This window comes from Pocillopora damicornis, chromosome 6 (genome assembly GCF_964200805.1).
Source record: "Pocillopora damicornis chromosome 6, jaPocDami1.2, whole genome shotgun sequence".
Taxonomy (NCBI): domain Eukaryota; kingdom Metazoa; phylum Cnidaria; class Anthozoa; order Scleractinia; family Pocilloporidae; genus Pocillopora; species Pocillopora damicornis.
The window spans coordinates 14,799,906-14,824,000 of record NC_142675.1 but is presented as its reverse complement, the minus strand read 5'-3'; the positions used below and the strand labels follow the sequence as shown (position 1 = coordinate 14,824,000).

Here is a 24,095-nt window from a genome sequence, read left to right as displayed (position 1 = left end):
ACTTCCTCCCAAACTTGGTTATTCGCTGTCAAATTTTGCACATATGCCAATAAAGCCTTTTTCGAGAGCGTATTATTTTGGCTTTGAATGTCTGCGACGTTTTTTTTTAAATGCCTAAAGGCATAAAGTTTCATAGTAAGTTTGGGGAAAATATTGGAGCCTTAAATTAGTAGATAACTATCGTTTATTTTGCTCATTGCTTTTGCATTGATATACGTTTCATTTTACAGAAAAGTTGATAGAAACATTTGCCTGTTAACATAAACATTAAATTGTAAGAGTGCTTAATAGCCGGAACAAGTCAACAACGATAGCATGAGACTTAATTTAGACTAACTTTAAATCAAACTACGTTCTCAAATAGAAAATCAGTCGGTTCTTAAGATCTTGAGGGGTCATGACTTGCAAACTGGTGTAATCATCTAAAAGCTTTACGAGTTCGGTTACACTTCGGAAAATTTTAGGGATAGAACAAAAATGCTTCTCCAGTTTTCCCATGGTTGTCTGGTAATGAATGCAAAAGAATGCGATCGATAAATAATTAAGCCGGCTTACTAAACTTAGCATGTTAGGCGTCTGATGTAAGCTCTTTGAAGAATGAAAGCATTCAACAGACATTGATACAGCCCGAAACACATGCATTTTCAACTCGGAACAGTTTCCGCGATCCAGATATTAACATAGCCTGAAACTCGAACATTTATAACCCGGAAAAGCTTCTGCAATCTCTGTGCATTGATTAAATAACTGGTTTAAACCGAGAAAACTATTGAAGTTTATTATGACTCTTTATAGGACGCTAATTACCTGTATCTAGTGTCGCCAAGAATAGTTATTATGTAACGAAATGCGCAGTACTCCTCCTGAACGATAGCGAGCGTGGATGTCTGTTACTGATGCATTTATGACTCGGAACAGATCCGGCAATCGGTGTGCTTTACACCTGAAAAACTGTTGGAGTTTATCAAGACATTTTATGAGGCACTAACCTGTATCTTGTGTCGCTAAGAATAGTTATTTTGTAATGAAAGGCCCGGTACTTCCTCTAGAACGATAATGTGCGTAGCTGGCTGTCAGTGAGATTGAAATATTTGTGGCGCAATTTTTCCGTCTGAGACTGAGGGGTAGACTAATTAACTTAAATGCGCACGCACTACCTAATGAGATGATCACAGCAGGTAACCTGGGTTTGAGGAAATAATGCTAATTGTTCGCAAATTTGCTTGAATCTTAACTTCTTGAAATGATCGAGAGAATTGTTCTCGCGGTCAGGAGTGAGCGTAACAAGATGGCAGACCGTTGCCCAAGGTCAACCAGGGAAAAAGGATAACCGTATGTAAAGTGTGAAACCGCTGGCGACGGTTCTTCACAACAAACAGAACATTAGTCAAATGCTTGATGGTGTTGAGAGGGATTTATGGTTAGTTTAAGTATGATTTAGTCACACATTTGTTTTATATTTAGCACCTGGTTAAGATTGAATCACAAGTCTTAAATTATTAGGTCTAGGCTGTCGCGATGAGTTTCCCAATCGCGAAAGTCCTGCCTAACTTTCATTAAGGGACTGCATGTTTAGTTTGTCTACTGAACTGGCTTTGGACCCACAATAAATTTCTTATCTTGACTTAAGCAGTTAAGAATGATTAAATTTTTTTCTTTTATTATTTGTGTTTGTGTTTGAGTCAGTGTTTTGACAACTTAGATTCATTTTCCAAAGCGTACATTCCTACAATGAATAAAAAGCGTGTACTTTAGGGTTAGAAGTCATTGAGAATAAAAGAGCCGGAAAATGATCGATCAGAGTTAGAGTCAGTCGACCACAGTAACGTGAATTTGATTTAAGTGGGATTTTGTTACAGAATAGAGATTAAAGAAGACAGAAAAGGACAGGTCGAGAGTCTTAAGTGCCTTTCGATAAACTAGGTGCGCTGTAAAGCTAGTTTTCCCCATTACTGCCACCCAACAGTAGTAATTTACTTTGTATGAGGTATAATTCAGTTGTAAGCTTAATCTGTTTTTTAATTATCATACGGACAGGGATTTCTCTTTATTTTCCCTCATTGTTACTTTTTTTTCGACCAGTTAGCTGAAATGGATTGAGTTTTTGAATTATCTTTCATCGTTAATACAACTATTCACTGAAATAGGTTTGATATTGCCACCTTCTAATCTGTCTTGTTTCTTTATGAAAGTGTCAGTAGTGAGACAAAAAATGACAATCAACCGAAAGTAAGTAAAATATCAATTTTTCTTTTTACTCTTGTTACAGTTGATTGCCAATATGTTCAAATAAAAACGCTGCTTTTAACCAGTGCAAATCATGCTAATGGTGAAATCGATTCAGTGAGGATTGATCCCGCGACATTCATTCAGCCACTCCATAGTATACATGCCAGTCATTGGATTTCTGTGTGTACTTTCTGACAGCAGCTTTTCCAAATCTTCCTTTTTTTAATGGAAATGAAGGTAACTGAGGTCCAACTAGAAGCTAGGAAAAAATGGCTGGGCGCTCTATCGTTGGTACTACTATATGGAATAACTGCTGGCGAGCATTGCATAATTTGATGTGATGCCTTTAGCTGCGTTGCAGTTATTAATTCTCTTACTCGGTTCATAAAAGCAGACGCCTAAAGATGCATTCTGACTATAATTCAAATTCAAAGCTTGTCACTGATATTTAAGAAATAATTATCAAAAGCGAAAAGAAAATAGTTGATCGTTATTCCATGAATGAGCGTTGATTTTGAGGTGGTAAATAGCTAACAATCTCGTATCCAAGAAGCGCAAATGTAATAATTGTTTCATTAAATTTCATTAAAACGTGGACCTTTGAATATTTGGAGCTTTTTTCCAGCTCCGCAACAGTTCAGTTCGGAATATGAGGTAATAAGCGGAGTTGAGTGAGCCAATCAGAACACTAGAAATGCAATATTCGGAGTTGAAATTAAATGATTGAGTATATTCTGAAAAATTTGACTAGAGGAACAACCAGAAAATAATTAAGGTTATTTCTCTCATCCCCACTGCTTCTTGGAATTTGCATTTATTCTTCATTCTATTGAATTCTTGACATAGGTACAAACGAGAGCTAGAATGACGAAGTCACACGATTTCAAAATATGAAAACTTGGCGAATATTATCATTAGCTTGGGCAAGTTGATTGAGTAACAAAATATGACATACAATAATGACAGACCAATCAGAAGGCCGAAAACTATCTCAACTATTAAACACAATCGCGTAAATTGATATTGTTTCTGAATATATTCTGCTTTGTGCTACCAAGAAAATGTTAATAGCACATAGTCAACAACATATTTGTCCAGTAAAGAGAACGTTGATATTTACCACTTTTATCATTGACGCGAGGAATAGCTGTTCAAGTGTATACTACTCAAACTAAATAAATTACAGACCAAAAAATTATTATATTTCTGAAACTGAATGTAGTGTCAAGCAGTGGAAAGTAAACTGGTGAAAATCCTGTCGTGCGGTTATCATTTATGATGTACGAGTTATTACTGGCCTGAAAATGAGTAAAAATGCTAGACGCTCTTGTTTAATTGCCAAGGTGTTATCTCGTCAATGACTGTAGTTTTACTTTTTGTTCTTGTTTTCTGGTCTTTGAACAATTCTGTTGATTACTGCATGTTTTATCTTCACGTTTCGCAATTCCCAACAGTCTGCGGAAGGCAAACTCTGATTTTTTGCGCTAGAATACGAGACTTCCTTCCCATTTTGAATATATATTTATAGCGCCTCGTTTATCGAAATGATTCTCCCTTTTTAGACGTAGCCAAACGGGAAGCTTATTTGTCTCAACGGTAGTTCCAAGGTAAAGATTATTTCCAAGCTGGCCAATCAGCGCGCTGATCTAGCATTATTCATTAGGTAGAAACTAATAGCCTCGATGTATACTACACTGCTTGAATCATTTCAATAAAGCGTATTGTTTTCCCCTTTAATGGGTCATCCAGTCACATTTACACCTGCAGTATTGATAAAAAATAATTCTGCTCATGTGTTACGGATAAAAACAATTAAAACATCTTGACAGCAAATGACATCATATTTGGGAAGCTCTTCATGTTTGTCCTTCAAATCAGTCATTTGAGCACAACAGCTATGGCGAGCATGATTCGAACTGTATTTTTCACACTATTTTTTAGAAAGATTGGCACGGAGAACGTGGGTTTCTTTTTTTCCATTTATGAAAATCGCGCACTTAACAAAGGAAGTAATTTACTACGAAGCTCAAGTGCGAAAGATACAATGCTGTGTGCTCGGGCCTGTGCAACACAAATTAACTGTCAAACAGCAATCTTTCATTTTGATGAAAACAAATGCGAGCTTTATGAGAAGCGAACAGAAGACATTTTAAAGACAATGGTAAAGTCAGAAGGTCACCATTTGATCGCAAAGGTAAGGATTGGAATATTATTTTAAATTTTGATCCTACATGAATGCAAACTGCAGCAATCTGAAACAAGAAATTAAAGCCAACAGTGCAATCAAAATGAGCGATGGGCAGATCATTTATAACTTAAATGCAACTCAAATACGAATATCTAGGGATGGTTTTTCTTTCAATCTTTTAAAACCTAAGATGTCAAAAACCCTTGAATTGCAGATAACACGAGTTTACAAAAGTAAAAAAAAAAAAAGCACTCACTCATATTATTGTGTATTAATACACATGCATCGTTTTGAAATGGTGTTTAACTTGCCAGTTCAAGAGAAAATAATCACATCGCACTCCCTGTTTCTCTTCTTTAGGCTCCTATTTATATTAAAAAAATTCGATTCTGGCCTCAGTCCGATTATGCCTTCTATTGTATTGATTTACTAGTTTTCATAACATAGAAAATATGCCTTTTTTTGCTGTGTTTCGGCTCAACAATGTACTCTATGTTCAGTGTAGCATACTGTCGATGAAATTGACCAAACAGTTAAACTAAGAACGTTATTGTTGAGAGAAAGTATTCGTGAAAAGATATTCTGGGCTGAGTTGCTTTCAGCACGTTATGTCCGCATGGATTTTGTTCACAATTCGTTCAGGTAAATGGTTTAGAGTGGAATTTGGAATAAATAAGCGCCACTTGTAGATTTTCCTTAACCATAAAAGAAATTGTCGCGCGAATTCCTAGGGCGAAAACTTATCTGTCCGAGATTTCGCGAGAAATTCTAGAAATTACAAAAAATTCCGTCCATTTAATTACTTGTGAATAATGTACATCTAATTGAAACCTTCGGCGCTATTTAGCCAATCTGCATGCACGGAAATCAGTGTTCATCGGGTCTCAAACGACCCGCCTTTCAACCATCCAACTTAAATGATAAAAAGATGCTATAGTGTCGATGTATTTTTCCAGTTTATTACCATGAGAACTTCTAAAATAGAAAAAAACACTTCACCAACCCCCCTCCCCCCCCGCCCCCTCCAAGGGTCAAGGAAGATTGTTTCAAGTTTAGTCGGCAGATTGCAATTTTTTTTTTTTTTTTTTTAAACTGAGTAGAATTGTTTTATCCACGCCGTTTCTGTAAATGAAATAACAAAACTGGTCATAATTCTACATACAAATTCATTAGCAGGAAAGTAGAAAAACCTCTTAATTTGTTCACCTGCACTTTGTGTCGATCTCCCCTAGATAATTGATTTGTCACTTTTCAAGTGTAAATATTTTCAACTTTTCTCAGAGATTTTTGTTTTATCTAATGGCACCAAAAGGCAACTTACCACTGTCAAAAATATCACAGAAGGTAGTTATTAACAAATACAAGTGACTTTTCATTGTGATTCAGATTGTGATTTATTGTCATCATGTTATATAAAGACGACCCTTTTTAAATGACAAAGGCTCTGAAATTTTTTAGAAATGAATCTTAATGGAGCGTGTGATGATTCTTCTTAGAAAATTACGAGCCACCGGTCGAAAATCAATTCTATCTATGAAAAATTCATTAAAATTGGCTACAGCGAAAGGCGACTGCTGGGAACCTCAGTTGACAACCGAATAACCGGTAATTGTTTTTCTTGTCCGCGGACGCAATAAAACAGTTTCCTCAAAAACTGATAACCATGCATAATATTAACTTACTAAAGGCGTTTCCTGTGTTTGGATGTTTTGTTAAGATAATTTTAGGTACCCATACAGATCTTTACATCTTTTCGAAAGTAAACTGACGAATTCAGTTTTTCAATATTTCTCAACAAACACTGAGACGTTAATCAAAGTATTTTTCAGGTTAAGATGGTCCACTCTCCAGGAGTGATACAAGATCCAACAAGTAAGTTTTGCGAATTAAATTAAACGATGCTTATGTTTGCAGTATATCAAGTATACTTATCGCTAATAGAGGCTTTACAATTCAGTCGACAGTTGCTTTAACTTTTATTCAGTCCATGATTCAGTCCATGATGCAGTTCCCATTCAGTTTTGAGTAGAAATTTTTGTATAAAAGTTCACGGGTACCTTTACATCTCGGGGGGGGGGGGAGGGGGAATCACCGGATATGTGCTAAGTTCAAATAGAAAAAACGCAAAGTGGATAATAAAACATACGTGTGCTGCGTTGAATAATCGTGTGAAAACTTCCTTGCTTACTCTTGGGAAAGAGCCAATTCTAAAATGTTATATCGTTGTCCAAAGATCTCAACAACGGTATGCGTTGTTTGGTCATAAATGTAATTTTAATCTGAATCATTCTTGGCCAGAAAATACCAGATTTTGAGAAGAAGCCAAAGAACTTTTTTTTCAAAGGAATTGAAAAACCTTATCAATCATATTGTTTTAGCTTGTGTCACATCCCACAATGTCATCAAGTTTCAAAGTCAGATGACCGTATGCGAGAAAAATCAACAATTATTAAGTTTATTAGGATGACCGAAAGCTTTTTTGTAATTATCGTAGGAAACGTAGACATAAATAAATAAACAATAGTAAACAAAGGAAAAGCGAGCAATGAAAATATGATGACTATTTTTGCTCCTCCTTGGATGGAATGTTAGTCCGTAGCAGTTTACCCCCCCCCCCCCCCCCCCCACCTAATTCATTTCACCAGCTTTCCCTGACAAATAGCCGAGGCCCAACATTATGATTAGCGGGGCAGGCCTAAAACTCCAACCTCTCCACCCAGAGTCCAGTTCACTGACCAAGAGGCCCGCGCGTTTAACCTAGTTTTTGGTTGTTTGACAATTTCAGTTCCAAGTCCTGTGTTTAGCTGGCTTCACCTTACACCTCAGTGGTGTAGCCTTGCAGGAAGGTCTGGAGAAAGGCTCGCCACTGGAAAAACAGCAGACGAGTGCAAAGAGCTGTGTAAAGGAAACTGTCTGGGGGTGGAGTGGTGGGAGGGAACTAAATCCTGTTTTGAATGTACAGATCCTTCCAAGAAGGTCGTATATACGAGCACAAACGATAATGGCTACCCGCCTCATGTGTTCCTAAAGACTCAAAATTCTTAAATTCACAAGTTAATTGACATGTGGCAGCTGTATTTCCTGCTACCTCGGCGACAGTCGTCAACATTACAAGCTTCTGCGGGTACTTCTGTTCTAATAAGTCCTCTCAAGTCTTTCAAAATCTCCACAGTTTAGAACCTCGAAATCTTAACTAAAAATAAAGAAGGCCATGCACATCGAATACAAAAAGCTCAGTTTTGATATGAACAGTTAGTCAGTCAACTCCACCGACTTACTCTAAAAGCATTACAGATATTCGTAAGCTTTATATGTAATGTGTGCTTCTTTTGGTTGCCAGGTTGCTACGAGTTCTCTCGGACTTTGAATCGCGCTTTTAACAGATGAAAATGTGCACCAAACCCGAGCTAGCATTGAAAATTCAAAAACATTCTCGTATTTTAAAATTTGTATTTCTATTTTCTTCTTTCTCAACCATATCTGTCAAGATATAACTAGCTAGAACCGTTGCTAATCGTTAACTTATTTTGTTCTGTGTACTTCAGCTCCATGTAACTGTTTTTCCCAACAAACGCTAATCTTTCGCGTGTGAAGAGCAACCATAGCTTTTCTTTTTAAAAGAAAATAACAAAACAACTTTCCGCCCGAGATGATTTACTTTGTGGCTTTTGGTGTTGCTGTTGTAGAGAGGACATCTGCAGTGACCAATGACCACAGAGGTTATATTGTATGACGATTGGACGATTGGAAAGTGATGATAGACCTTGTTAGTCCTCTAAGGATTCGGGAGTCGGGCTTGCGTAAGTAGTGGGACTTGCAACCCAAAAAACTTGGCGGGTATTGATTGAAATAAAATGCTAGCAAACAGGGATTTACTAACCCTTGATGGCACAAAACAGGACCTGGGAAAACTCTTTAGAGCGACTCCTTGGCAGCCAGCACTCGTAACTGTTTCTCAGAGGTACAAAATGCCTCTTTCAACTCACCACTGAGCCATAAATTACAAGACGGACAGGGAAACTTCTTAAGAATCCACATGAAGCGCGAAAAATAAAATCACGCAAAATGCAAATAACTGAAGGGGTTGTTGGGTCATATCTTTAAATAAGTTTTCATCATGAAAATTGGTTGGAATGATAGGCATGATTGAATGTTGAATATGACTTTTTATGGTGTTAAACGCCTTTAAAACGAAATAAATACTAATTAAAGGTTGTTGTGAGTTCTGGTCTTATAACCGCGTATTAGAAGACTTGTTTCAAGCAAATCCTGGTCCCTGTATGTGTCGGTAATTTGGATTTCAATGAAATAATTTACACATGAGATGTTCGGTACCACGAACTGGTACAAGTGAAATTGTGAAAATTATGCAAGGTTTTGTTGAGTGAGAATTGAAAATAATTTAATTTGTTGATTTATCAATCCTTGAAAGTCTTTCAAACGTCGTGACTTTGATGAATCATACTTGATTGAAATTCGGTTGAAATAGGAGTTTCTTGAGCTCAATCGGTTTTTAATCAGTGACACTAAACCAGGCTGAAAACATCTTGGTTTTATTTAAGAAATGATGTCAGTTTGGAACTCAAGGACCCTTGACTAGTCAATCCGGCAAACATGGGTAAAATCTGTCGAGCGATGAATGATCAATGAATGGTCGCAGTTTGGTTTGGTCTCTAATTTACCCCTTGTTTCTTTCTTTCGGTGTTTTTGGTTGTTTACCTCTCGCTTCGTTTAGTTACGCGAGAATCAGCCCTTCGCCCTCCAACTCGATTGGTGTAGTTCCCAGTCCCCCTTTTGTTAAATCTCAACAGACTGGGAATAACTATTGACGACAAACGTTTCAATGATTCGGAAGTTCATTGAAAATTAATAATCGCTGAGAATGGAACGGGTAATACTGGAAAAAACATAAACTTAGAAATGGCTTATGGCATAGATGCGTTTTCTTTCCTCAACAGGAAGTTCAAAGTATTCATTTTGCTCATTTTTGGAACAATTTTAGTCGGTAAGTGAAGCGATTTAATCTGGAAACGTAAGTAGCCTGCCTTATCTTATGGTGATATTGAAAGGCACACGTGTAAAATGATTTGTCCGTCTTCTCTTGACTTCCACAAACATGCCAGGTGATGACTGTTTTTCATGTCTTCTTTCTTAGTAAGCTGGGCAACAGTGAATCGTAACAGAAGTGTTGTTGCAAATGAGGCAAGGTGAGCCTTAAGAGTTGTTATGACATAGTGATTTGGTACCATGTAGGTATATTGCCTCCTGTGATCAACAGTTGATCGTGTTTCGATTAACGATACATGTCTAACCAAAGCTTTAATTTTAAGTTTAAACTTACAGATTGATATGAATGAGCGTTCACCTCATTAGATATTTGTGCTCTTTTGTTATTATTGTGGTAATCTGGCGCTTACACGAAAGGTGCATTCTGTTGTTAATTTATGTTATCTTTCAAAGTTGTACTTGTTCCAGCTCATTGATCGGGTTATCTCTGGGCAGATTCAGTTAATTGTAGTTACAAATATATATAAGACTAGCAGGGTCTGTAACATAAATATGATTGTGTTTCTTGCTCTTTCGTTCTTTTAGTTAAAACAGTACATGGAGGTCGCTTTCTTGCTCTGAGACTTATTCTTTACTTTTTATTATTTTGTGACTGAATCCCTGATCCGCAAAAATTAAGTGAATATGTTATGAGATTGGGTTGCCTGACAAGATTCTTGGTCCATCAGGATTCTGCAGGGTGAAAAAAGCTTACAGCTGGTTTTTTATATGTCAAATCTCTTCTTTCTTTTACAATTAACAAGAATGCATATAATGTGTGTAATACCCTATGGTCACACCATAACTGAAAAAAACAGTTCACTAATGTGATAAATCATTTTTATTGCTAGTGACAAATTTTAAGGGTGAAAAATAGGTTGAAGAGTTAAAACTGAAGTCCAGGCAGTTACATATAAACAATAGCCTCCCTTTGGTGCAAAAATATGCTCAGGTATTTTTCTACAAGCATCATTAAACAAATTTTGTTCTAAGATGTGAATAGCTTTTGGAGAGAAAAGCTTGAGGAAAACTGTGAGCTTTAAGGAACAGATTATGTCCAAGGACAAACATATTTCCTCACTAGATGATTCAATTAGGTAATGCATTTAGGCCGATCATATGTGAGCAAAAGATATTTGTTGCATTGTAAATGCTGGTTTGTTGGCATAGGCTAGTGAAGGCAACCAGTCAGTATCCATCACAATCTTTAGTCTTTGTATGGTTCTTGAAATTAAGGACTACACTCTGTAGAGTTTGAACTGGGAGTACAAATCATGCACTTTAGATGAGCTGTAAAATATGTACTGCAGCCTAAGGGCTGAAGGTTCCCCTTTTTCATCCAACCACAAACGGCTCCTCATACCCCATAGTTTACTACACATGTATATTAGGGAAAACTCCTGGGATGTTCATCTTCCACGCAAAAGAAAACTCCCTTTAACATATAAATATGCTTAAATATTAGTGACTATTAAAGATACAAATTTTAAACAAAGTCAAAATAATTTGTATTTGTTGCTCCACCAGGATATCCCAAAGAGTTCTTGAGGATATGAAAGAAAATTTACAAAAATATAATATAGAGGTACGAGTTGTCTTGAACTGTGATAATTCTGACCTTTTCTTTATAAGCTGGAAAGAAGACAATAAGTAAAAGCTGTTTTATTATACAGCAGTAGCTAGCTTGTGGAAACCTCTGGAGAAGTCTGTATCATGGAATGGTGTTTAATAGACTTGATATTTTATGATAATAATATAGTCATATTTTTTTACTAATGTATATACCTTCTTTTCAGACATTTAATGAAAAATTGAAGCCACTTGAGTTAAGAATTACCAATTTGGAAAACAAGTATGTTACATTTGGTTTCAGTGCTATGAGTAGAAACAATGATGGCTTGTTTTACTGTTTGTATAAATAACTGTTAAATTTAATACTAGCATTGTTAAGAATAATCTTTTTCATTTCTTCTAAACAGGGAAAGAAAATATCCTCCAGTGAAATATTTATCTGAAAAAGATCGCAAGAGAATATTAGTAAGTCTTGTAACATTCTGTTTTGGTTGTAGACCAGACTATCATATCCTTTTAAATAGTTTTTACTTAAATAAACTGAAATATTAGGAGCACCCTGATTGGTCAGAAACCTATCATTTGTTTCACAGGTATTAACCCACAGAAAATTTAGACATTATAAGTTTATTTTATATAAGCGATAGACTGCATTTTCTTCTGGTTTGCTGGCATAGTAACAACATAATAACTACAAAGGTTTGTAAATCACATGCTTACAGCTTGTATTTTGTGCATTAACCCTTTAACTCTCAAGATCTCATTGGTAATTCTCCTTACTATCTGCCAAATGATTCTCATTATGTTAGTTTGGAGAATTTGGTATTGTATCAATCAGTAATCCCATAATTGATATTTTTCTTTATTCTCATCACTTGTCTGCAATATAAATTGTATAGAATGATATAGTAAGGAGAATTTCTGTCTTGGTCACTCATGGGAATTAAAGGGTTAAACTTTTCTTGTGTTCTCCCAACCTCCTGTCTGGATTATTTTGCCAGTAAACTTTTAGAGAGTGTGGTTTATTGCTGAACCCTATACACCCTCAGATCAGTATGCATAGTCTCCATACCTTCTCTATACATTTCTTAAGGTTCTGAAAAGGAGAATTTGTTTAACAATCAAGAGTTTCTTTAGTTGTTGATCATATCCCTCATTCTCATGACCTTAATGTTTTATTCAGGGGTGATATTGTAAGGAGAAATTAGTTGCCAGTCACTTTAAGGGATTACAGGGTTAATTGAGCAATGAACTATCAAGTGAAGTCATATCTTTGCTGTAAACTACTGTAAACTGCAAAATAATGTGGCAACTTAAAGAGTTCAAAGTTCATGAACACGCTGTTAAAATTGCTGAAGATGTTGAGAGTGGAGCTGAATAATTTGTATGTTAAAATTGAAATTACCCAAGTTAGAATAAACAATCTTCTGATTGTAAACTTATTTAGAAGGCTGTTTCTGTCTGATATAAATTTTTCTATCCAACCCGGGGGAGGGGTTTGATTTTGCTATGTGAACTGTAAAAATGCATTGCAAATGATGAGTTATTAAGTAAACACACATTAAGTGTTATTCTATACAAGGTAGCTCTCAGCAACAATTCAAGACTACTCACATGTAATTTTAAGTTACAAAGTTAACCAATGGGTAGCATTTAGAGTCAAGAACAGCTTTAGTTCAGAAGCATGTAACATTTGCCTTGTTTGTACATGTTTATTGTAAATTGTAACATTGGCATTTAGGAAATCTATTCAGTTTTGATTTATGTAGTTTATGTTGGTTGTTGCTAGGTGACAGGTGGGGCAGGATTTGTTGGATCTCATCTGGTTGATGCTTTACTTATGGCTGGCCATGAGGTATGCTGATACTTAGTTATGAAATAAATACCTCTATCTAACTGAATTCTAAGTCTTTCTGGTACTTCAGTGTTTTTCCTTCCAAACAGAAAGGCTTCAATTCAGCTTGCAATTTTTGCACAGTCATTGGTGTATATATAAACAAAATTTAAAGGAAGTAAAAGATGAAAGAAATTTTAATTTTTTGTGGTGAAGTTAAGAACAAATGAGGATAAATAACAATGGATTTTAGCTAGAAGAGCAGCTTTTAAGTTAAGCAGGTTGTGCAACAAAGTACACCCCACTGAATTAAAATAATGACATAGGAATTAACTAGTTTGAAATTGATACAGGCAACCATGTGACATGACAAAATCCAAAATGACACTCAGCTGGAAATTCAAGAACCAATATTTTTTTTATTTGTTATCAAAATTCATACCCTTTGGTCCCTGTCTCTATTTAAATTATATTTGATTTTATTAATCTTGATTTTGGAAAACATTTTCATAGGGTTAACTGCAATTTGTTCCTGAAGTGAATTTCTTATTTCATAAGTTAGACTTAAAAAATTGTTGTGAAATTTTATCTAGGCATTTTGTTGAGTTTGAGAAATATTAATTGACTGCAGCCTGCTGTGAGTGAGTCAGAGTAATATGAAGATCTCAATATGTTTCCCAAGTCATGTGACTCTGTCACCATCTATTATCATCTTGATTTAAAGTAGATAATATACAAAGTCTATATCAACTATTAATCCTAATGACCCAATTTATTTTGGATTAACTTCTTAGTACTAAATGGTGCCTTTTTGAGCTTGTTATAAAGGCATTACAGCCTTGTTTCTGAGTCTGCATTTTTATGACTAAGATCAAAAGGATTATAGATTGAGATGTGAAAATGATCAGTTTGGCAGTTTAAAGAAATGTTTCCTTCTCAATAAAATTCATTTCAAGCTAGGACATACGCTTGGTCGGTATATCCACCATATTACCCCTTCTGATAATCCAGTTCTTTTCATTTTATATATTTTAATGTTCAAGTTTTTAACAATCAGTTTCACCTACAGTGCTATTTATATTGGTTTTTTATTTATGGCAGGTCACTGTTGTAGATAATTTTTTCACAGGAAGAAAACGAAATATTGAGCATTGGTAAGAAGTCAAAATCAATTATTATTGATGAGATCTGTGAAATAAGTGGGACCAAACTTGAACCATTTTACTATCTTCTGGGTTATCATTGTCACCACAGGGGATATGTGAATCAGTCTTGCATCATTTTAGTATAGTAGTTGTTACAAAATTTAAGTTATGTCCATTTTTTTATTTTTGAGCCAGGCTCTGGAATTGTACCAAAGTCACTCTATAACTTAAAACCTGTTCCCCTCAAAACAGCCAAGGGAACTATTAATCCTATTTGGGGGCAAAGTTGCAAGAAAGCTTACTGGAAGAGATATAATGCAATTAAACATTACAAGCTGAAGTGGTAACAGAGATAGAATTTGGTTGTACACCTCTTAACTTCATTTTAGACTATTTGTCATTCATTCAGTGGCCTAGTCACCCAAGCTTATCGGATGCATTTAAGAAATTAAGAAATGTGAACTATAATAATGTTACTGATCTTATATCTGTCACCCAGGATCAGACAAAATTGTATCTACAATAGTTATGGAACTGTGTTATCTTCTCTAAAATGGTTTTTTGTTCTTATTTTAACAATGTTACAGTTATATTTCCAAAAATGACTTTCCTTCATCTCTTCTCAAATTTAAAAGAAAATTAAAAAAAAAAAATGCCCTTAAATTCCAGCTCACAGCCTGAAATTATGATCGGTAGTTATTTATGTGTTGCAGATGGTTTTGCCTATATTAACTATGCTATTTATTCAAAGGTAAATAACTTTGGAGTAATTTTTCCAACTGAAGATAACTTGAAATGTATAAGTAACATTTTCATCTTGCAGGATTGGACATGAAAATTTTGAACTCTTAAATCACGATATTGTGGAACCAGTTTTATTAGAAGGTAAGTTAGTCAGAAATCTGTCACAAACTACTTTGAACTGATTCCTAAGGTTAGCTTGGGATTTATTGATTATTTTTGCTCAGTAATTGTAAGTCATAACAAGATAACTCCCAAGAACATCTTCAGTTGCCAACTTAGAATATGAGTTTAAGCAAGAATTACATATACTGATTGGAAGACCATTATCAAACATAACATGGGTAGTAGAGTGGAGCTAATGAGGAGAGCTAGCCGAGAAGGTGTGAAACAATCTAATTATTGTGATAGTGTGGTCTAATTATCTGGGTGAGTGTAGTTCTGAGAAGGACTGTTGTCAGAAGTGGTGACTGATGTTTTGACAACCTGAGTGGAAGCCATCATCAGAGTCAGGCGAAAAGTTGTTTTCAGTCAAATTTACCATTTCTGCACATGTTACCTCCAGGTTCAAACCATTTAGTGTAGATTAACAAGAAAGAAAACAAATAAGAAAAATAAGAATGTGGGACAAAGTTAAGAAAAAGGTTAACTGCCATTACAGTAAAATAAAACAAATTCTTTAGCATAACCGTGATAGGAAGTGAGAATGTACCATAAAACTTAATGAGCCAGTCAGAGTAGCAGGATACTTTGTGTAAGAGGTCATCACCAGTCCCATCACATTACTTTTGGCCATTTTACTTCCAGAAGTGATCATTTGATAAATTCCCTTTTCAGTTTTAACACACTGTCAAGCAGAAAGATAGTAAGAACTAAGAGAGTGATCATACCAGGGGATATTGTCTTGAAATTCTCAAGAATGGCCCAAAAAGAAATTTATAGGCACCAGTTAGAATTTTCTTTTGATCCCAGAAGTGACGTGGTAAATGGGTTTATTGTAACATTCAATTTTAGAGTAAAAACTGAGGCTAAACATGCACAAATATTTTCTTTTCATGCAGTTGACCAGATTTATCATCTGGCATCACCAGCATCACCTCCTAACTATATGTACAATCCCATTAAGGTAAGAGCTGCTTCTTTAAATTTGTAAGTCCTCTAAACTCTTACATCTCACAGTTTTTGCCTGTTACCATGGTGTGAATTATTTAGTCTATGCTGTGGCTTTGCATTTAAGGTCAACTGCATCAACTTTCATTCTAGCACACTTCACAAATTTCTCTATGATGTTAGTTTTACCTGCTCAGTGTCTGGCAAGTTTGCATCACCAAAGATTTTGAAATTTATTAGATCATATACATGATTCAAGGAACAGATGATTTTGTTCAAGGAGGTGAGGGTGGGAGGAGCTACACAATCCCCCTTCTCACCCCAGGGTATCCTTTACATCCCCCTTCTCACCCTGGGGTATCTTTTTACATCTCCCTTCTCACCCCAAGGTATCTTTTACATCCCCCTTCTCATCCCAGGGAATCTTTTACATTCCCCTTCTCACCCCAGGGTATCTTTTACATTCCCCTTCTCACCCCAGGGTATCTTTTACATTCCTCTTCTCACCCCAGGGTATCTTTTACCTCCTTCTTGTCCCAAGATGTCATTTACATCCCCCTTCTCACCCTAGCATGTCTTTTACATCCCCCTTCTCACTCCAGGGTATCTTTTACATCCCTTTTCTCACTCTACATCCCCCTTCTCGCCCCCATGTATCTTTTGCATTCCACTTCTGGCCCCTATGTATCTTTTTACATCCCCCTTCTCACCCCTACATATCTTTTACATCCCCCTTCTTGCCCCTACGTATCTTTTACATCTCCCTTCTTGCCCTTACATATCTTTTACATCCCCCTTCTTGCCCCTACATATCTTTTACATCCCCCTTCTTGCCCCTACATATCTTTTACATCCCCCTTCTTGCCCCTACATATCTTTTACATCCCCCTTCTTGCCCCTACATATCTTTTACATCCCCCTTCTTGCCCCTACATATCTTTTACATCCCCCTTCTCGCGATGCATTAAATCAATCAGCCAACTTGGAGACACTCTCCCAACACAGGCAGTCTATCACAACTAAGCTTTTTGATTCCATCACCTGTAACTCAGACCATAAACTGTATAAGCTCCTGCCTCCTCAGAACAACTGTGAACTCAATTTGAGAAGAAAGAGGAAATTTAATGTTCCTCTGGCTAAGATGAAGAGACTCATGATTACATTCATACATAGTAATTGTAGTTAATCTGTGTACATTTTTCTTATACTTTTCTCATACTTTTATTAGATTTTACAATTGTAACAATTTATCTAATTCAGCTTTTGGCTGCGATTTTAATCAGAACAAACTATCTACTTCTAGTCACCCCAAGGTATCTTTTACATCCCCCTTCTCACCCCAAGGTATCTTTTACATCCCCCTTCTCACCCCAAGGTATCTTTTACATTCCTTTTCTCACCCCAAGGTATCTTTTACATCCCCCTTCTCACCCCAAGGTATCTTTTACATCCCCCTTCTCACCCCAGTACATCTCTTACATCCCTGTCCTCATCCATAAACACACACACAAACAGACATATTTCTAGAAGGCTTTCCACTGATAGCAGCTTGGTTTGCATTTTTATTACAGACAATAAAGACAAATACCTTGGGAACTCTTAATATGCTTGGTAAGGTTTATGATAATCAAAATCATTTGCAGGAATACATTACTACAAACATGGTTTAGTTTGCATATTTAGTGTAAACAGCCATAACAAATGTATTGGTATTTCTTTCTCTACATAACAGATATTTAAAATTATGATTTTTTGACTCTTACTTTTGGTTTTGCAGGAAGTTTTCAAAAATTTAGTGATATGGAAGTGAAGGCCTCTGTGGCCGTCTTGCAATTGGCCAGGAATCAAAATTGATCCTTACTCATAAAGTGTATTCCCCTGTTTGATTGGACATACTGCTGACAATCCAACGAAATTGGCCAATGTACAAATTAGTACTTCAGAATAAGTCAAAAATGCCTTTTTGTACCTCTCCAATTACCTATTGGGAAAAAAATAACATGTCTTTGGACAGGAAAAATTACAGTCTAGTATGTTTGTATCATAAACAGACTTGTTGTTTTCTTTGAAAGGTCTGGCTAAGAGAGTACATGCAAGGCTTTTATTGGCTTCAACATCAGAGGTGTACGGAGGTAAAGAACGCTTTTCTTGAATCTGATAAGTCGATACTCTATGCCCATACTCAAATTTATTTTATTGAGAGTCATTTTAAACCTTTAACATCTGGCTAACGATTTAATTTTATTTTGTTTTTCATGTTTCGTCTCTTGTTTGGTTTCTAGATCCAGAGGTATGTCACAGGTGTTTTTTTTTTACAAAATTTCTGTTCACAAAGTTTTCATCACAACTCACGATCTTTTGCTTTCTTCCCTGTGTTTACTAAAGGAACATCCCCAGCGAGAGGAGTACTGGGGCCATGTCAATCCGATTGGACCTCGAGCGTGTTACGACGAAGGCAAACGTGTTGCTGAGACAATGTGTTACGCATACGCCAAACAGGTACACTCTTAACTCTTTACACCCTAACATCAGTATGCATGTTCTCCATAAGGTTCTCCGTACATTTCCGAAGAGGCTGACAAGGAGAATTTGTTTCACAATCAAGAGCTGCTTTAGTTGGTGATCATCTTCTTTATTCTCATGGCTTTCATGTTTGATTCAGGGGTGATATTGTAAGGAGAAATTAGATGCTAGTCTCTCTCAGGGGTTAAAGGGTTAATAGAGCAATTTTCAATTTAGCGTCGAAAATAATCCGGGATTGGTTTGGTTTTACTTAACTTTGCTCTGTGATTGGTCCAGAAAATTCGCGCCACTTTCTGAACCAATCAGATTCAAAACTAAAATCAATCGCGACTTGGTCACTCTTGTTTTCCCGCGCTTCTGGCAGGTTGTTGTTATTAACTTTGGATTCTAATTGGCTCCTTGAAATCTTTTCCCCATTTCTGACTGGCTGTTGTGATTACTTTGGTTTCATTTTACGACACTCTATGGAAATGCGCATAATATGTTGACGCTGGGATTACAGGGTGTCAAATTATTTCGAGAGGATATCCTGGTCAAAGTGATCCGATCGTCAAAACAAATCCCAGCCTCTCATTTTCTCCCAGCAAATATTCACTTCTTGGAATGAATTCGGTCAAGGAGGTAGATGTTCACAAAAGCTCTCTATCCCACATGAAGCGTAGGAATTGTTGCTCTGACTAATTTCTTCGTCGTTTTGCAGTTACTCGTGGCTTATTATGTCCCGAACATGCACCTGCATTGTGCAAAATTTGTAAGGCATAAACTTGTAGTTGTGTGTGGAAAATAATCCGATGTTAAAATGGTTTTGATATACTACGCTCTGCGTTGCTTAAAAAAAACAAATTCCCTTTCAACCAGTCAGCTGCAAAAGGAAAACAAAAACACGAGTAGTGATATTCCCGCGCTACAGACCATCTACTCATATTTACTTAGATTTCTCATTTGTTTCTTGGAATTTTTCCCGCTTTGGTGTGAAGGACTTAATTGTTTACTTTGGTTTTAATACTGATTCTAAATCAATATGTGCTCTAATATGAAAATGGTTAAACGTACTAAGGAGTGAAAGAAAATGCTGCCTGTTGGCCTATTGGTTAACAACAACACGGGGTCAAAAATTGTAGATATTTGTAAACATTCACTGACTGGTACTAGTCAGACAGCTTTTTCGTTAGTTTTTCTGGGTTGATTAAAAGTGAAATAAAACTCCGTATTGGCCGAAAGAGAGAGTCAATTAATTTGTTTTTCTTTTTTTGTTATTTTTGTATAAGGACCATGTTGAAGTGCGTGTGGCCAGAATATTCAACACATTTGGACCCAGAATGCACATGAATGACGGTAAGTCACGGTGATGGTTCTTGTTCATAACAAAATGTAGACACAAGATCAATTTGATGCGTTTTCCTTCAAAACAGGTCGTGTTGTTAGTAACTTCATCATGCAAGCTTTAGAAGGGAAGCCACTAACGGTAAGAAAATCATGATATAAGTGATTTAGTTTCTTGGGAAATAGTAAATAATCGTTGTCCAGAGCTGCATGCAGATAGACTTAATGGTGATGGGTGTCGCTTTTAAGGAAACTGAACTCTTTGGGCCGGTTATCATAACAAATTTTAGCCGTTGTTTAACAAAACCGCGTTCTAAGCCATCTTCAATTTAGCTGAACCTTTTATCTGAACATTTATTTTCGTGAACACTGTCAGGAGGACCGGAAGCTAACAGAGGAAGGACACTGATTTATTTAATGAAATCAACCCTCTTCTAGAGAATACCCAAGGCCCACTGCTGGCATAAAACCGCGGTTTGGGTTAGACATCGTGTAAATAACCAGCCCTTTGTGTTCATTGCTGAACTTTCTCTATTTTCCATCAACCAGGTTTACGGAAGTGGAAAGCAAACAAGGTCGTTTCAGTATATCAGGTTGGTAAAGTGCCTTGTGAGGTAAACATCTTGTCTGCACAAGTAACAGTAAAAGTGGTTCACATTTATTACGGTATTGCCCGCGGAGCTGGCACGCCGAATTTAGGCAGACGTGCATCGCAGATCTCTTCATAAAGGCGGAGATATCTTTGCTCATATGCCCTTTTAAAAAAGCACCGACGCTTATCCGTGTGCTCGCCTTGGAGACCGATTTTGTTACACCAAAAATTATAACGTTGACGACTTAATGATACAAGTCAAATTTACGCTGACTTCGGAAAAGTTCTCCAGCTTACCCTTGCTGATCCATTCCTAACGTCTAATTGAGAAGTTTGAGCTATTTCGTCGTTGGGGGACACATCATCGATTCAGTAACTGTGTTAAATGATAAAAACTTCTTCTGAGGTGACAGTGCCTTGTGTAAAGACTGGTGGCTCCCATAACATTTAAATTTCCCGCCTTTTACTCGTAAAATTTTCTAAGCTTAGGCTTACTATAATGAATTAGTTTGGCTCACGAGAGATAAGCTTCTAACTTAGGGCGTCCCTAATTTTTCAGTAGAGAGGGACATCTATATGTAAGGTTTAACTATCTCACTTATTTGAGCGATTTTGCACTGTTTCAATTGTAAGTCAGTAACCATGATGATATCAAAATGTCTTTGTTCCATTATTATTTCTCAGTGATTTGGTCAATGGATTAATTCTTCTGATGAACAGTGATTTCTCCCAACCAGTCAACATAGTAAGTTATTGAACATGATTTCAGTGTATACAGGAAGGTTTATTCTTGGAATCCCCAAAATATTTAGATGTTTTTACAAATTACTTGCCAGCAGGCTTTCTCAGTACTTAGAGTCCCACCTTTGATTTGCAGGGAAATCCAGTGGAGTACACAATAATGGAGTTTGCGGAAATGATCAGTGCAACCGTTGGTAAGTAGAAGATGACTCTGGTATGAAGAATTTACATCATCCCCCATTCCCCCCCTCCCCACACACACACACGGACACACACAAATACTGGCAACATATGTAGTTGTTATCTCGTCGTATTGCGCCAAGAAAGTTGTTTAAGTAAGCGGTGCGAGTTTCTTGAACCAATCACAGAGCTATTTAAAGTAAAATCAAAGCAATCATGTTTTAATTTCGCTGCTCAATTAAAATTTGCCATCAGAATCTCTCTGACTGTACCCAGTCAACGAATGAGAAGTAAGCGGAAAGCAGTCAAGACTCGTTGCGTTGGCAACATAAACCGTGGTCTGGTTGAAAAGTAATACTGGGTTGTGTTGGTTTATTTTTCGTCGCATTATGAATTGGTTTAAAATATTCGCGCCACTAAGTTTTCTTCTGTGACATTTACCCATGTTTTCTCTTTGTCGATGTGATTATTTGGTTTGGATTTTATGACAATCGATAGAAGGAAACGTGGCTGTGATTTTGGCGTAAACTTTTAAATAAAAAATTCCATTGTATGTGCAGTGATCTTTACACCATGTTAATTCAAAGATGATTGAGGAGGAAAAAACAGATAATTGCTTGTAAAATTTCTCAGGTGGCAAAACAATGATCTCGAACGTTGCAAAGATGGAAGACGATCCTCAGAGACGTAAACCAGATATATCTCGCGCCAGGAAATACCTTGGCTGGGAGCCAAAGGTATGATTAATCAACATTCATAATCTTATTTAGGAAAAGCAGTCAAATAAGGAGTTAAGTGAGTTGAGCGGAAATGAGAGATTCGGAACTTCAGTGACAGCATGTTTTCAGATTTTTTTAAGATTCCTTTTTTCAGTTTTGCATAGAACAAGAACAAACGCGATTTTTTTACGCGTTTTTACGTTTTGTACGAGTATGCGTACTCTATAAAACCTTGCTTTCCTTATTTACGCTCTACATCTTCGTTGCAAATTTCGAAGTAGCGTCGACCACGGTTTTCGCGCCAAACCGCCTCTCAGAAGAGGGGTGCAAAATCATGACGTGGGCTTACGTTAACATCCTCTAAGAAACAGGTTGCCCCTTAGACGCTCTGGTACACAAGGGCGTTGCCTGTATTTTCTATAACTCCTACTTCTACACATAGTCGAAGAGTTCTAAAACGTGATGTGCCATGATCTGTGATAAGAGGTAAACAAAAGTAAAGAAGGAATAACTAAGGAGAATGGGTCAAACAGAAAATGCAAAATCATTTTAACGCGGTTGCAAGAAAAGGCTTTTCCATTTACTTTCTGTTGTAAGGTTTTAACTGAAACTGTTTTACCAATGCTTGAATGAGAAATATTTAAGATAAAAATTTGAAAAACTGATAGTTAAAATATTTTTTTCCTACTTTCTCTCGACAGGTGCCTTTGCTAGTCGGCCTCAATCGAACAATTGCATATTTTAAAAAAGAGCTGGACAAATCCAAGAAATCCAAGTTAATCGACCTGTAGCGACTCAAGAAGATTTTGTGTATCATTAACGCAAAAGGAGTGTCTTGCTATTGAATTCAGCCCAGAAATAAGCCAACTACGACGTGTTAAGAAAGTTAACCACGCAAAGAGAGACTTTCATTAGTTCAGCCGACACGCTTTTTTGAAGGACAGCTCAAATTGTAGGAGGAGCATTTTACGAATTTCTTTGTTTGACAACATCACATAGAACAAATGATGAAACAGTAACCTCTAGGCCTTGTGATTTACAATTCAAAACACTAAATAGAGGATGATACGAAAAACGCATGCGCTTTTTGGTTTTGAAAGAATGAATGAAAAAGTTTGCTTTCGTATTTGTTTTGTACATCATACATGAATTTTCATTATTTATTAATTTATTTAATAGTTTTTTAAATTTTACAAGTGATCTTAAGTTGGCTTGGTGTAGCTCTAAGTAGCTTCGTTTTCTTTTCAGTAATAGTTTAACCCATTCTCTTTCACAGCCGTTTTTTAGACTATTTTGAACTCTCACCATCCACACAACTGAGAACATTTTCCTGTGCTTAACGTGCACTACATGTTTCTGGGTTCCAATTTTCTACACCGGTTTCCTTTTGTTTTTCGATTCGTTGTGGAATCTGTACTATAATCAATTCGTAAAGCTGCGTCCAGGTCGCCGCTGTTTTTTTGTAACCTGAAAACTATAAAATAAATTCGTATGTCGTAAGGGTTCGGTGCCGAGTCCTAAAACCTTGCCAGAAGAGTGGCCATTTAGTTTCTAAACATGACCTCATCTACGCGCGACCACTATAACAGTAAGTCGACACCTGTTAGCTCTGCCAGCGCTTAAGGGAAAGCGAACCGATATTCTGGCCCCGTTTGATAGAGGGGTGATTACGTCATCCATTGAATGAATCTCTATATGGTAATGGTACAGTGCGTTTTGCTAACACTGATGTGCTGGTTGGCGATTTTGTCTGTTGGACAGCGTTATCCGCCCTTTGAAGAGCTGGGTCCTGATTAGTAACCTGAATGGTAAATCTGTCTTGCCTGCATTGGTTTGCCTCTTACCCAGACGACTCTCTTCTGAGAACCCACAGGCACGCAAAGGAGGTAGGGCATGGTCTCTTGCGCTTCAGGTTGTCTCAGTCAGTCGCGCTTGTCTGCGAGTGTTTGTTAGCGTTCTAAGAGGACGCCAGCTAGTTAACATCAACGTTCAAAACTTCATAACAACATTGATCTACAGGAGAAAACTTCTGTAATGACATAGGCAGCAGTCCCCAGCCATAGCAACCTTATGTCGCGACGACGGTCAAAACAATGTTATTCACCACAAGTTTGCCGTTATTAGTGCTAGTCACGTGATAGACCCTCGAAGG

The 24,095-nt window shown here is 36.7% G+C and overlaps 2 protein-coding genes across 2 annotated transcripts; both read left to right on the top strand.

Annotated features, from left to right (window-relative positions):
- The first annotated feature begins 4,054 nt into the window (after positions 1-4,054).
- On the top strand, positions 4,055-8,629 carry LOC149044125 (uncharacterized). The gene is made up of 3 exons (XM_089208707.1): positions 4,055-4,423; positions 6,247-6,289; positions 7,203-8,629. Exons 1-3 carry the CDS (start codon positions 4,088-4,090, stop codon positions 7,460-7,462), a joined length of 639 nt encoding a protein of 212 aa, XP_089064833.1. The 5' UTR covers positions 4,055-4,087; the 3' UTR covers positions 7,463-8,629.
- A 593-nt stretch (positions 8,630-9,222) lies between these two features.
- Positions 9,223-23,477, top strand: LOC113665714 (UDP-glucuronic acid decarboxylase 1). The gene is given in 19 exon segments (XM_089208714.1): positions 9,223-9,422; positions 9,573-9,624; positions 10,991-11,048; positions 11,260-11,315; positions 11,443-11,500; positions 12,825-12,890; positions 13,971-14,023; positions 14,838-14,899; positions 15,817-15,881; positions 17,437-17,476; positions 17,938-18,026; positions 18,251-18,364; positions 19,657-19,723; positions 19,801-19,853; positions 20,261-20,304; positions 20,988-21,048; positions 21,181-21,238; positions 21,858-21,961; positions 22,645-23,477. Coding segments are annotated over 19 exon segments (1,275 nt in total). The 5' UTR covers positions 9,223-9,337; the 3' UTR covers positions 22,735-23,477.
- Positions 23,478-24,095: the final 618 nt, after the last annotated feature.

What these genes read in the sequence shown, in the direction of transcription:
- LOC149044125 (XM_089208707.1), top strand. Translation starts at nt 4,088, where the DNA reads ATGTTTGTCCTTCAAATCAGTCATTTGAGCACAACAGCTATGGCGAGC. An exon ending in GTCACCATTTGATCGCAAAG is followed by an intron (nt 4,424 to 6,246) that starts GTAAGGATTGGA and finishes AGTATTTTTCAG; the next exon opens with GTTAAGATGGTCCACTCTCC. An exon ending in AGTGATACAAGATCCAACAA is followed by an intron (nt 6,290 to 7,202) that starts GTAAGTTTTGCG and finishes TGACAATTTCAG; the next exon opens with TTCCAAGTCCTGTGTTTAGC.